General features: G+C 42.4%; 2 protein-coding genes and 1 long non-coding RNA gene across 3 annotated transcripts in view; all 3 read left to right on the forward strand.

Annotated features, from left to right (window-relative positions):
• Positions 1-689: 689 nt before the first annotated feature.
• LOC138961267 (toll-like receptor 1) lies at positions 690-3,415 on the forward strand. Its single transcript, XM_070332870.1, has 4 exons — positions 690-695; positions 1,164-1,375; positions 2,127-2,403; positions 3,239-3,415. The coding sequence occupies exons 1-4, from the start codon at positions 690-692 to the stop codon at positions 3,413-3,415; spliced, it is 672 nt and encodes a 223-aa protein (XP_070188971.1).
• A 1,031-nt stretch (positions 3,416-4,446) lies between these two features.
• Positions 4,447-8,235, forward strand: LOC138962859 (uncharacterized). Its single transcript, XR_011454620.1, has 3 exons — positions 4,447-4,464; positions 5,563-5,866; positions 7,417-8,235. It is a non-coding gene; the product is annotated as an uncharacterized lncRNA (long non-coding RNA).
• Positions 8,236-11,888: 3,653 nt separating this feature from the next.
• The window catches only part of LOC138962860 (guanine nucleotide exchange protein SMCR8-like), a 43,509-nt gene continuing 41,661 nt past the window's right edge, over positions 11,889-13,736 (forward strand). The window contains exons 1-2 of the mRNA XM_070334826.1: positions 11,889-12,130; positions 12,789-13,052. Coding sequence (XP_070190927.1) covers positions 12,804-13,052 — 249 coding nt within the window. The 5' untranslated portion in view covers positions 11,889-12,130; positions 12,789-12,803. The remainder of the gene's footprint in view (positions 12,131-12,788; positions 13,053-13,736) is intronic.

A 13,736-nucleotide genomic window follows, 5' to 3' on the forward strand; every position in this document is an offset into this window, starting at 1 on the left:
GTGGAAGGATTCTCTAAAAGCCTTTCGGGTTTTTTTTACAAGATAGGCTTCAAGGGACGGAAGATGCCTTTGTTAATATAGATCATATATTGTGTTATAGTACCTAAGCCTGTCGAGGACGAAGATCAGTATCGATGCAGAGTCAACCTTGGAGCTGCTAAAGCCACTTACTTCGTTAGAAGTACTAACTCTCATCCGTGTCAACCTTGGTGCAATCCCTGCTGACCTGCTGTGGCGCTTTACTAGACTCAAGGCAAGTGTTTGATTTGATTATCTTAGAAAATGAGTTGGTTCAATATTGGACAATTCTTGTATTAAGAAGTTTTCTGGACGTCAGATTTTCAACCCTGAAAAACACTGCATTTTTGCTGCAGACTTTAGATGATGTGTTTGTGTGGTTTTTTTTGCTAAACGTCCAGCCGACCACGAAGGGCCATATCAGGGCGGTGCTGCTTTGACATATAACGTGCGCCACACACAAGACAGAAGTCGCAGCACAGGCTTCATGTCTCACCCAGTCACATTATTCTGACACCGGACCAACCAGTCCTAGCACTAACCCCATAATGCCAGACGCCAGGCGGAGCAGCCACTAGATTGCCAATTTTAAAGTCTTAGGTATGACCCGGCCGGGGTTTGAACCCACGACCTCCCGATCACGGGGCGGACGCCTTACCACTAGGCCAACCATGCCGGTCCCTTTAGATGATAATACATTGGATATATACTGATGAATGTTGAAATGCTGCCAGTTTTTAATGAACAATTGAGTACAGTTGTGATGAGAAAAGACTGGATATAGCAACCCGGCGAATCGAAGCCAGTGTGAAATGAGGAAGAGTCCGCGTGTTTAAAAGTATTAATAATTATGATTCCTCCGAAAATGTGTCCCATGGATATATATCCTGCAGTAGGAAACGTAAATCCCTGGAATCTATTTCCTTGAACATTCTCTCGTGTGATTATGTTACTGATGTTCTCATATTTTTAGTTTTTCTTTAAAAAGAAAAAAATGCATTTTATGTCTTACATTGACAGAAAAAGCACAATTAACTTGATCCGCGCTCAAATCCTGTCCATTTAGGCGACCTAAATAAAAGACACATTGATAACAATTATTTACATGTATACTTGTGCCCGATTGCACGGTGTGATGTCTGCAGAAGCTGGCTTATCAAGGGAACGTTCTGACTGCGACCAGTCTCCAGGCAGCTCTCCACAACGTAAGTAGCATTGAGGTGCTCAACATCCAGGGCAACAGACTGACCACCGTCACACAGTCCACCTTCCCCAGCCTCTTCCTCCAACACGTCAAGGAGATTGACCTCAGCAACAACCGTTTCGCCTGCACGTGCGAACTGCTATGGTTTCGCAAGTGGGTATTGTTTGGAACGCCAAAACTGACTTTTTACTCGGTAAAATCTACCGGTATCCTAGCAAATCTAACTGGTAACTCTGCACTCGATTGGTTCTCTTAATAATACCGGTATAAATTGGGCCAATGGGAGCCTGAGATTCCTGGTAGAATGTTACCGAGCAGAAAGGTCCGCCATTGGCTACTCAATTTACCCAGTAGAAAATGCCCCCATGTGCGCAAAAACCGACTGTTTACTTTGTAGAATGTACCAGTATTTTCCCCGCAAAATTATGGTCATTCGTGTGTGTCAATTTACAAAACACTTTTAAGTCTATTGTACATAGTGTGGATATTTCGGGCTTCTGAATTTAAAGAGGCCAAGTAACCAGGTTTGTAGAAATTCAACTCAACAGTTTCTGAATTTACAGAAATTGTGCAAAGGGACACAGGCTTGTAAGTAAATTAACCCGTTCAGGTGTTGCTGGTTTTTGTTGTTGTTGTGAATTTTGAAAAAACACACTAACATTCGGTATGCTTAGAGTGCACCTTGTAGAGTACAAGATGCTGAAAATGTAAATATATAAGTACATGTTTACCTGCCGACTGTTTTCAGCGTGGTGTGTGTAACTCAAAAGTGTGGTGAGCAATTTAAATTTGAAGCTTTATAGGTTTTACCATAACATGATTTTAATTGCCTTAATCTTTATCATCGGATCTGTGTTTGCTGGATGGAGGCACGGGTCTAAGCACACTAATTTGTTGTTATTAGATGGCTTGATGATGAGAAGACACAACGAAAGATCAAGATCACTGGCTACCCGAATCATGGCTACATATGCAACTACCCCCTTCACATGAGAAGGGTTCGCCTGGATGACTTCCACCCAACTGAGGACGAATGCAACCCTCTGCGACGCGCTTACTCCTTGATAGGAATTGTAGGAGGGGTTGTAGTCGTTGCAGCTGTTGTCGTGTCGGTGGTTGTCTACCGCTATCGGTGGGAACTGCGCTTTTACCTATACCGCTTGAGACGCCTATACGTGCAGGTAAGCTAGTGTTTTTTTCTTCTAAAAGGCATATCAGGTAACCAGTTTTTCTGCCATCATGAAAATCAGGTAAGGCCAAAAAAAAAAAAAGGCCTGTTTACGGTAACATAGGCCAAAAAAAAAGGGTCGGTAGGTCGGGATTTTTTATTTTTTTTCTCCAAAAAACCATATTAATTTTTTACGTTATTTTGCAAAAAAACAACAAAAGATTTTTTTTCTTTCCCAAATGCCAAAAAAAGGTCTAGGGTCGCGCGAAAAAAATAGGGTCGGTCGTGTTACCGTAAACAGACTATTTTTTTTTTGGCCTAACCAGTTTTTCTGTTAACAGGCCTATCAGGCAACCCTTTTGTTTATTCAGCTAACTGGCAAATCAGGCAACCAGCTAACAGGGAATTTGGTAAGGCACTTTTACTTGACCATTCTGACTCAAATATCTGCTTCATACATCAAATTCTAAAATGCCCTGATGAAACTTTAAATCTGGCTTGAATCCAACATTTCTAAATTATATCAATCGGTTTTAATGGTTTTAATCTGAAACGAAATTGCCAACAGATCAACCAGTCACTAAATGTACCTGCTTATACTTTGACAGATTGTCTTATACTAATGGAAGGATCACTCCACATATCTTGCAGTACAAGTACTTCTTAAATGAAAAAAAATTAAAAAATCTAATTCATAGTAGAACTGAGTCACACAATTCCTTTCCAATTCCATAAGCCTTTTATAACGTCTCGTGCTGTCGATGATTATCTGTACAAATGAATGACTGTGTCAAAATTAGAAGAAAGGCACCTTCATTATTGTCAAATCTGTTTGCAACAACGTGCAGGTTAACACTGAAGGGACAACTGAGTGCTTCCGGTATGACCTGTACCTTGCGCATAGTGCGGATGACCTTGACTGGATCAACGAAGAGTTGTTGCCCTTGTTGGAGCGGGAACATGGCCTTGCAGTTTTTGTGGAGGAACGGGACACTGTAGGAGGAGCTGTAGCTGCAGGGACGTAGCACCCGGTAGGGCATGTAGGGCGACCGCCCGACCACTTTTTCCGTAAAAAAAAAAAGAGAGAGAGAGAGAGAGAGAGAAGAGAGAGAGAGAGAGAGAGAGAGAGAGAGAGAGAGAGAGAGAGAGAGAGAGAGAGAGAGAGAGATCTACCAACAGAACACCCCACGTAGTATTCACGCGATGGCATAAGGTCGGTTTTTTGGGTTGTTTTTTTTGTGTTAGTCTTGGTCAACTGCTGGAATAGGATGACGTCTTATTTTGACGAGAACGTCACACGTGACGAGTTCCGTCAGGCCATAAAAGTATTGGCGCCAATTTAGTGAAAATTGCTTCTTCGTCCGTCGATCTGCTCCCATGAGAAACAATGGAGGTAAGAAATGTTTTGTATATTATGTGTGTGAAGCTGGGGTCAGACTGAGGGGTGAGTGATTGTGTGTCAACCGTAAGTACGCCATAACAATTGAGTAACACAGTAACTTGTGGGGTTAACAGTGTCACATGAAACAACATGTAGAGAGAGAATTGAACAATGGACACAAGTGTGCATCCTGGTTGTGATGGATCGAAAACGCGCTAAAAATATTCTGACAAATCCCTCTATTTTTCAGTCATCACTCAGGCTGCCAATGTTGATGGCTGGACGGATCAATAAATTGCTTGTTTAGAAGTAAACCAGTTTGTCAATCCTTGCTTTTTAACACACTAGACAATAATGAAGACGAAAGTCATTTGAAGTAAGTGCTCATCACATTCAACGTATCGGAATTTAGACATAAATGTAAGTCGATTGATAATCACTGATACATTCACCAGCCCGTTGTTTGGTGGAGGATGGAAAGATGATTAGATGGAACTGAGCTCAGAAGGCACGAAATCGCATCATGTTTTCTTTCTTTTTTAGACAATTACAAGGGGACGGGAAGGGGGGGGGGGGGGGGCGGTAGTGTAAGCCCCATATTTCCTTAGCTGTCTCAGCATTTTGTCTTCCATTTTTTTCCGCCCTACCACTTTTATTAGGTGTGCTACGTCCCTGAGCTGACAACATTCCACGGTTTGTTCATGTACCTGTTTTGAAAATAACATATATATATATATATATATACATAGACTGCACAGACATACATTTATACCTACGTACAAAACATTTACAATACACACGTCTACGGATGGAGTGTAGATGAGAGAGAATGAGAGGGATAGAAAAGGAACAAGAGGCGAAGCCTTCAAGGCTCACGTAAGAAATAGACAAACAGTAACACAAACTCAATCACTCCGTCACACATACACACCCACACACACAGTAAGCTTAGGTGACACTGTGCAAGAAAGATAGACACTAGATCTAGATCTGTCTGTCTGCATGTAGCCTACTTACAGGGACACGACTGCCAAATAGTCTCGGCCCGCTCAAAATAACAATGACCGAGACCACACACACCACGCGAGAGAGAAAGACTACAGGGAGGCATGCCGTCATGATGCATTAATTGACGTCAAACACTTTTGACCGTGACGTAATCTTATGCGAGCTTTATCCGTAGTCTTGGATAACCACTCACACATAGACTCGGAAATGTTAAAGTTTCTACCACAGACATACACACGCACAAACACACACACACACACACACACGCACACACACACACGCACAAACGCACAGACAGACAAAGTTACGATCGCATAGGCAACACTTCGTGAGCCAAAAAGGGAGAAAAGGACAAAAGAGGTGGTGGTGGTGATGGTGGTAGTCTTTTTAAAAATTTTAGATACAGGTTCACCTGATGGGATTTACTGCAAAATAGTGAAGATACATGAACATTTTTTCTAATTAAAGAAGATTTCCTTGTCTTCTCGTTGTGTTTCTCTAACGTTCAGGTATTGCCTTGATTTCAGATCAAATAGCCAATGCACAGCTGAAAATCAATTGTAAAAACCGCATTCAATAAGGGCCATTTCTGATTTTTTTTGCCCCCCCATTAGTTTCTGTGAAAATCATGCTTATCATGCAAGTTTAGCAGTAAGGAGGTATCTGCTTGCGGGTGGGGTTCAAAGCGCAGCGAGAGACAGAGGGAGCGACAGACAGAGAGGGAGAGAGATGTTAGAAACAAAAGAGAAAGGTAGGATGATTGCATAGAAAATAATATTACAGGTACATGGACGAGAGCGCCAGAGTGCTGCTTCTGATCAGCGACCACTACAACAACGACAGAAGCTGGCGTCAGTACGAGTTTAAGCACGTCATCCACGCCAGCATCGAACAGCAGAAAGACGTCATCGTCGTGTTGCTAGGCAACGTGGAGGCCGGAAGAATGACGCAGAACATGCGCAGACTGCTGACAAAGGGCACTTTCCTGCAGTGGGGAGACAGCGAGGAAGCCAAGAGAGCGTTTTGGGAGGGACTTGACTTAACTCTGAGAACCCAGGACACTGGTGGGCTGAATCTATGCTGACTCGTATGTGTTTTTTTCATTAAGTCAAGTTTGTCTAAATGTATTCCTGCAGACTGGAAAGTGAGAGGGGTGTGTGTGTGGGGGGGGGGGGAGAGAGAGAGAGAGAGAGAGAGAGAGAGAGAGAGAGAGAGAGAGAGAGAGAGAGAGAGAGAGAGAGAGAGAGAGAGAGAGAGAGAGAGAGAGAGAGAGAGAGAGAGCTACAGAACAGATATTTATGAAACTTTACATGTTTTCTTCGAGGTACATACGAGTATCCCCACAATTTTTTTTATAACATGTCTCTGGTGAGGTCATATTCGCCCCTTATAAAAAGTTGAAGCGGCTTTGTGGCGGCCGCATTTATCTATCGAGGTCGCAATAAGTGATGATGGTAATTTTTATTTAGTTGATTTTGCCTAGTTTAGTTGTTTATGTGTGAGTTTGTTATCTTTTGTTAGCCACGAAGCCCTATTAGCAAACAGCCAAACAAAAAGCTTGGTGCTGTCATTGTCTGTCTAATGACTGACTTTGCCACACGTTTTCTTCTGCTGCTATTTGTCGGTCTGTCCGTTGGCGCGCATAATATTAACGATAAAGTTTTTTTTTTAAAGGTACCACTACCAGGGCGGAACATTAAAGCTTGATAGTTTTCAGTGGTTCAGGCGCTCAAAAAGGAATGCAACAATACGTCAAACTTAAAGCTCGTCTGCATGCGGGCAAACTTAAAAAAACGTCTTTATAGGCGAAATTTGCCCCAAGAGTCCAACGGATATTCGCTTTACCACAATTAGCTTTCTAGACAAAGCTGCAATGATATAATCGAAAATCCTTCATAACTATGATACTTTCAATACATGAACATAAATACTGGAACCGGCCTAAATCTAAGTCGGAGTCATAATTGCCTGTACGCCACGTTTTCCAGTGTTATCGGTTGATTCGCCGGGGAAATCGCGCAATGTGCGTCTGTCTGTCTGTCTGTAGACAAGCTTTTCTCAGCTGTGGCTGGGCGGATTTTCACCAAATTTGGGTCGTAGGTTTAGTTCAAGATATTCTCACGAATGCAAACGTTTGGACCCATTTGCTCCATTTGTGACGTCACTGTGACCCAAATGTCAAAAATAAAAAGGGAGATTATTAGTATGGCTTGCCCATCTTGTTCACATTTTCCTGAGAGATGAACACGCACTACTCACCCATGTTCCCTCTTGCTTTGTGATCGCAGCTTATTGCGAATTGAAGCAAACTTGTTGGTTTTTTTAGATTACAGGTCAAGGTCACAGTTACCTTTGTGTCCGTTTTCATCTTTCGCTCCTTGTACAACAACAAGTGACCCGATTCTCACTAAACTCGATTTAGTCAAGTTTGATGATCAGACAATTCATCACGTGACCTTGGATTTGTGCTTGGTCAAAAATTAAGGTCAATGTGGACTATTTTGTCGGTGTCTTTTCTTATGTTATTGTCCAATATTACATTTCGTGAAGAGACAATAAACTAGTACTGAAGAACACACAAATTAAGTGTACCATGCACATTCCTTCTATTGAGCACATGTTCATGAATTTGTGCAGCATTCCACCGTCGGCTGAATGACGCGGTGCAAGTCCGCCACCCAACGCTTTGGATGTTCATCCGGCTGCTGAAGGACAACCAGACGCTCACCGTGCCGAGGACAAAATGTCAAAGGCAGACAGAGGACATGCAGCCCCGAGGCGGCGCCGCAACTGAGTGGAAGCAGTTGGAGGAGCGACTGACACAGCTCAAGCAAGAGTTTCATGATGGGGATAGGGATCTGGATGCCTATTGGAGAGCTGTCAGTCACTGTATGATGATGGAAGCGGTGTAGACTCCATCAGACAAATGGAACTTCTGGACTCAGATTGTACTCCCCTTTTCAATACTTGTTTTGCGCTTCGATGAAGTTATATTTGTACACTTCTAGTTAAACTACGAAATTGAGTAGTTAATACCTTTTCATTTTAATAGACTTTATGTTATTCGCCGGTTCACATCCACCCTCTCTCTCCCACACCCTCCCCGACTCCCCCCCCCCCATCCCCTCTGTCTCTATTCCTCCCTCCAAACTCTCTCTCTCTATGCGTGCGTGTGTGCGTCTTTTCGTGCCCGTCGCACCTTATTTCGAAATCACGCTAGTTTTTATCTTATCTTGCTAAAGTTGTTTAATGCAGCTTTTCGTCAGTGTTATGTATAGACAAACTTTTACTGTCATTAAGAAAGTTATGTCAAATGTATAGAAAAAGATAGTTTAATGCTGACGTAAGCATTCTCCGTGCACTGAAGATATTCTTCAGTGACCTTTGCAAGCAATGCAAGGTGTTCTATGAGTATAATATTTTCCGTTTGTTTCACTTTCAGTGACATTACAATAAACAGAGTGTTTTAAACTTACGATCTGGGCGTTCTCATGAAGTCTGTTGCATGTACTCCTATTTATGTATTCAAATCCCCTCTCTCTCTCGTCTCTCTCTCGTCTCTCTCTCTCTCTCTCTCTCTCTCTCTCTCGCTCACCCTCTCTCTCTCTCTCTCTCTCTCTCTCTCTCTCTCTCGTTATCTGTTTTTATGTGTCAGTCTGTCTCTTTTCTCTCCTCCTCCATCCTTTTACTTGCAACTAACGTGACAATATGAAAAGATAATTTTGTCCCAGACTTAGAGCGTAGAGATGGCCAAATCTCAGCAGAAATGACAGAAAGAAAAACTTCAAAAGTGATACCGAGTCTGACTACCGACAAACCGAGGTGCCAAACTGCCGTCGGCCGGTTTAGATAACAATCCGAGGTAAACAAACACCCGCCACACTCACGGGCCATGCCCGGCATAGCTGCCCGGCACGGCCACCTTATTCTCCACCCGTTCCCTCTCGGGACATGATTTATAATATGACATGTCTTGACACATGAAATGAAACATGACATGATATAGAACGTGACATATGACATGACACGACTTATAGCACGATATATAGCATGACATATGACACGACATATTGCTTGCCATGACATGACATATAATAATAATAATAATAATAATAATAATAATAAATGAGCATTTATATAGCGCAACATCATAACTTTACAATTATGCTCTTTGCGCTTGACACATTTAAAAATTCAAACACAGTTATACAAGCATTTACATCTACATTCATAGTCAGCAACGCTTGATTAAAAGCATACACCATCAAACATACATTACAACAGATTCTTCCACTAATTAAGTAATAAAAACATGAATAAAATAGGTAGTAAAAACAAGGAAATACCAGCTGAATACCCTTAATCAAACAGAACATGTTATTAATACTGAAAAACAGCCCTAAATGTGTATACACATTATCACATTATCACTAAAACAACAAATACACTACATAAATTATAGCCTACTGATGGACTGAGAAAACAAAATCAGGGGTTGTATTTCTTGAAGAGGTGCGTTTTAAGTGCTCGTTTGAATGCTTGGGGTGACTGAGAGTGGCGGATGTGAAAGGGGAGAGAATTCCAGTGTGTGGGTGCGCAGAAAGTAAAAGTGCGTTGTCCGTATGTTTTGGTTTTGGTGTGTGGAATGGTGAGGATGCGACAGTCAGAAGAGGCACGGAGTTGTCTTGCTGGAGAATAGACGGCGAGGAGTTCAGAGAAGTAAGCAGGAGACGAGCCAGAAAAGAAGTTAAAGCAGAGGGTGGACAGTTTGTAGTCAATGCGGGCTTGAATAGGTAACCAGTGCAGTGTGCGAAGAAGTGGTGTTGCGTGATCTCGTGTTCGTGCTTTCAGAATGAGGCGTGCTGCCGAGTTTTGGACTTTTTGTAGTTTATGCAGGAGATACAGAGGGCAGCCAGAGAGAAGAGAGTTGCAGTAGTCGAGTTTAGAAAGAACAAAGGCACAGACAAGAGTGTTAGTTGTTTGAGAGGAGAGTGTGTGGCGAATGGTGCTGATCTTACGAAGCTCATAATAAGCTGCTCTACAGACTAAAGATATATGTTTGTTAAGGGTCATGTCAGATGAAAGGGTGAATCCAAGGTTTCTAGCTGATGGGGAGAAAAGAATGTCGGTGTCGCCTACTTGAACAGAAACGGGTTGGGGAGAGGGGAATGTAGTGTTCTTCTTTTTGCACAGTAAGACTTCAGTCTTATCATCATTCAGCTTAAGTTTGTTATCGATCATCCAAGATTTAACATCAGTGATGCATGTCTGAATGGTCTGGATGGCGGAATGTGTCTCTGCAGGGGGACTGGGTTTATACAGTTGGGTGTCATCAGCAAAAGACTGATTTAAGACAGAATGTTTTTGAATCAGTGTGGAGAGGGGCTTAGTGTACATGATGAAAAGGATGGACCGAGTACTGAACCTTGAGGAACGCCGAAAGAAAGTGGGGCTGGAGCAGACATCTGGCCATCGACAAGCACAGCCTGAGTCCTGCCAATGAGATAGGACTCGAGCCATGCCAGCGGTGGACCGGAGATGCCGTACAGAGTCTGAAGTCTATGGAGAAGCGTGACATGATCAATCGTGTCGAACGCTGCAGACAGGTCAAGTAGGGTAAGCACTGACACATCACCACCATCCAGAGCAGACAGAATGTCACTGATTACTTTAAGTAGGGCTGTCTCAGTACAATGAGAAGGGCGATAAGCGGACTGAGAGTGCGAGATCAAATCATGGGTGTTCAAATATGACAACAGCTGCTTCAAAACTACCTTTTCAAAAACTTTGGACAAGAATGATAAGGCCACAAAAAAAAATAGGTGTGGTTACGGTAACATAGCCACAAAAAATAGGGTAGGAAGGTAGGCAATCACTTTTTTTTTATTTTTACTTTTTTTTCTAATGTGTACAAATTAAACCTACTTGACAGGGAAATAAGTGTGCGACTCGGGCGCTTTCGCTTTCATTGCGTTTTCTGCACTCGTTTACTTGTTTTTTTGGGTATTTTTTTGACAAATGTAATAAAAAGTTATAGGGTCGGCCCCAAAAAATAGGGTAGGTCGGGTTACCGTAACCACACCTATTTTTTTTTTAGGCCTAAATTAGATACAGAACGATAGTTTTTCAAAATATTGACATCAAGACTAGGTTTTTTGAGAAGTGGTTTGACAAGTGCAGTTTTGAACAATGATGGAAAAACACCAGATAACAGGCTACCATTGACAATTTGAGTAAGAGTTGGCAACAACACATCAAGATTCTCAAAAAGCAGTGGTGTGGGTATGGCATCAAGTGGACAAGTTGTTGGTTTTGACTTCAGAATAATGGATTTAAGGTCTTTTTCACTGATTGGCTGAAATGATGTAAAAGAACAATCAGTGGGAACATCAACATGACTGGAGGAAGCAGAATGTGCACCCATCTGATCAAGTTCAGAACGAATATCTGAAACCTTCTTGATAAAATATTCACTGAATACATCTGGCAGCTGACTAGCGGGGAAAACAGTGGGAAGTGGGGATACCTGACATGCGATATGGCATATGTAACATGACATGTGAAATGACACATGACCTGACATATGACATGACATGACATGACACATGGTATGACTGGAGGAACAGAGACCTGGGGGAACATAGACTTGCTCCCTCTCATTCCACCAACTTACAGTTTGAACAGACTTTGAATTTGAGACGATATTCACGAATATCAACCTCTTCCTGGTTGGGTCACAAATTTAGAAGCAAGTTGCCGAGGCACTCAGGAATCAGGTACTCAGGAAAGAGAAGGGTTAGTGTATGATGCAAATGGACTGTCGTTTTGCACTTTGAGTTTGATCGAACATTTTGCAGCAGACGACTCCAAGCAGACAACAATTATCACGTGAACAATATAAGGGAGAGCACTCTTATAGCTTTGTACCGTTTAGGAATTCACTCGACAAAGTCGGTCTTTTTCACGCAAACTGAAGTAAAATTCAAACTACCCGCCTTTTTTTTAATTCAGATCAAGCCATGAACGCATGATGGTGACCCATTACTTCGACTGAGTGAAAAATAGAGCTTTGGATTCACTTCACCTCAACTTGAACATTTCGAGAATTCAGCAATGTAAGGACAATTTTGATGGTCAAGGGGTGGTGAGAAGAAGCTTGTTTTGATCGATTACATTTTGCGATCCACACACCAGATCGGGAGGGTTTGTGGAAAAGCATGAGGTTTTTGAAGAAAATGAGGTGTATGAAAACCCCGCAAGTCAAAATGACGTAGACTTCTGTCTCCTTCTGGGATATTTTGCGTTGATTTTCTTGGGACACACACAAGTGGGACTGATACTGATAGTGATAGTAAGTATGACTATGACATCCGGCTCTGTTGTCAAAAAGTTCGGGCTCAGTAGGTCTAATTGTCATTTGTAATGCACGGTTATACTTCCTGTTTTAATCTCTATTTGCCGTATCTGAATGAGAAGTACACCTGATGAATGATAATAATAAGCTATAATTCTCTGTTGCTGATCCATATTATGCATATATATATAATATCTTTCTGGGCGGACAGGAGTGCAGCGGATATTTTCTGTTGTTCAATAGAGCTAGTCCTGTAGACACACTGCTCTATACTGTGGTCAGTGCCGAGTTTTGTGTATACAGGTGATGTTTCAGGCGGTTGAATATGCCCTGTCTTGAGCCGAGACCTTGAATTCTCCCAGCGGGTCAGCAGGTAGTAGGGTCTGTCCTGTTGTGTGGATGTTGTGTGCTATCATTTAAAGAGCCTAGACAATATTTACAATATCTGACAGCAACAGTCGATGCGCTGCTTATTTGCTCGCCAAGGGTTAAGTACGCATGAGTAGTGACGTCAAACGACGTAGCCTTAATTACCCAGGTCTTGGGTCAGGAGTATACTCCTAGTTATTAAAACTGCAGCTAGCCCCTTTATTTCATAGTTTCTGAAACCATGATATTTTCTACAGGCGTCATTTCCTCATGTGTGTGTTTGCAGGTCCCGTCCGTGATCATGTTTGGTGAATATGCTCAAATTGCAACATACCTGCCGTCAACGAGGGACCCATCAGGGGCAGGCGACTACTCTGTCAGCGGTCTCCCCCCTCACCTCCTGCCACCCCCTCCCATAGCGCAGACTCAGTGGGCAGGGGGAGGTCCCGGCAGAAGAGGGCGGGGCCATGAATTTTTGGACAGCATAAACTCAATGGACGACTTTGTCATGGTGGCAGAGTTCTCCGAGATAGAGGGCCCCAAGCCAGTGGTATGTGCTTTTGTTGTTCTTTTCTTGGCCCTCCATACAGTGGGACCGGCCCCCTTTCATAAGATATACATTTACTGACAAGAGAGCATGGTGCTTCATTTTATTTTGAAAATCTCTTTTCAATGTATACCCTTTATCACATTAATTCATTATTCGATTTACTGTTGCAACGTTTTATGTGAAACACAGGGTTGTATTATAGACTGCTTTTTGGAAAAGGGAGTATTTTCAACGCAGTAAATGTGGCGGTAAACATACAGGACAAAACGTGTGCAAAGCTATACAAGATTCAGTAAACATTCATGCATCATAAGGCCTAAAAAAAAATAGGTGTGGTTACGGTAACCCGACCTACCCTATTTTTAGGGGCCGACCCTATAACTTTTTATTACATTTGTCAAACAAATAAAAAATGAAAACAAAAAAACGAGTGCAGAAAAAGCAATGAAAGCGAAAGCGCTCGAGTCGTCATGCAGACGACAGACGATGCAAGGGAAATAACTCCTTCTACCAAAAAGGCCAAACAGACGCTTGCCATGACAAAAATGGCAGCATCTTCTTCGGTTGCGAGTGCTGCACGCTTGGTTGCTCTGCTATTACTGAAACAAAAGTTTAAACCAAAAAGTGATTGCCTACCTTCCTACCCTATTTTTTTTGGCTATGTTACCTTTACCACACCTATTT

This window comes from Littorina saxatilis, linkage group LG3 (assembly GCF_037325665.1).
Source record: "Littorina saxatilis isolate snail1 linkage group LG3, US_GU_Lsax_2.0, whole genome shotgun sequence".
NCBI lineage: Eukaryota > Metazoa > Mollusca > Gastropoda > Littorinimorpha > Littorinidae > Littorina > Littorina saxatilis.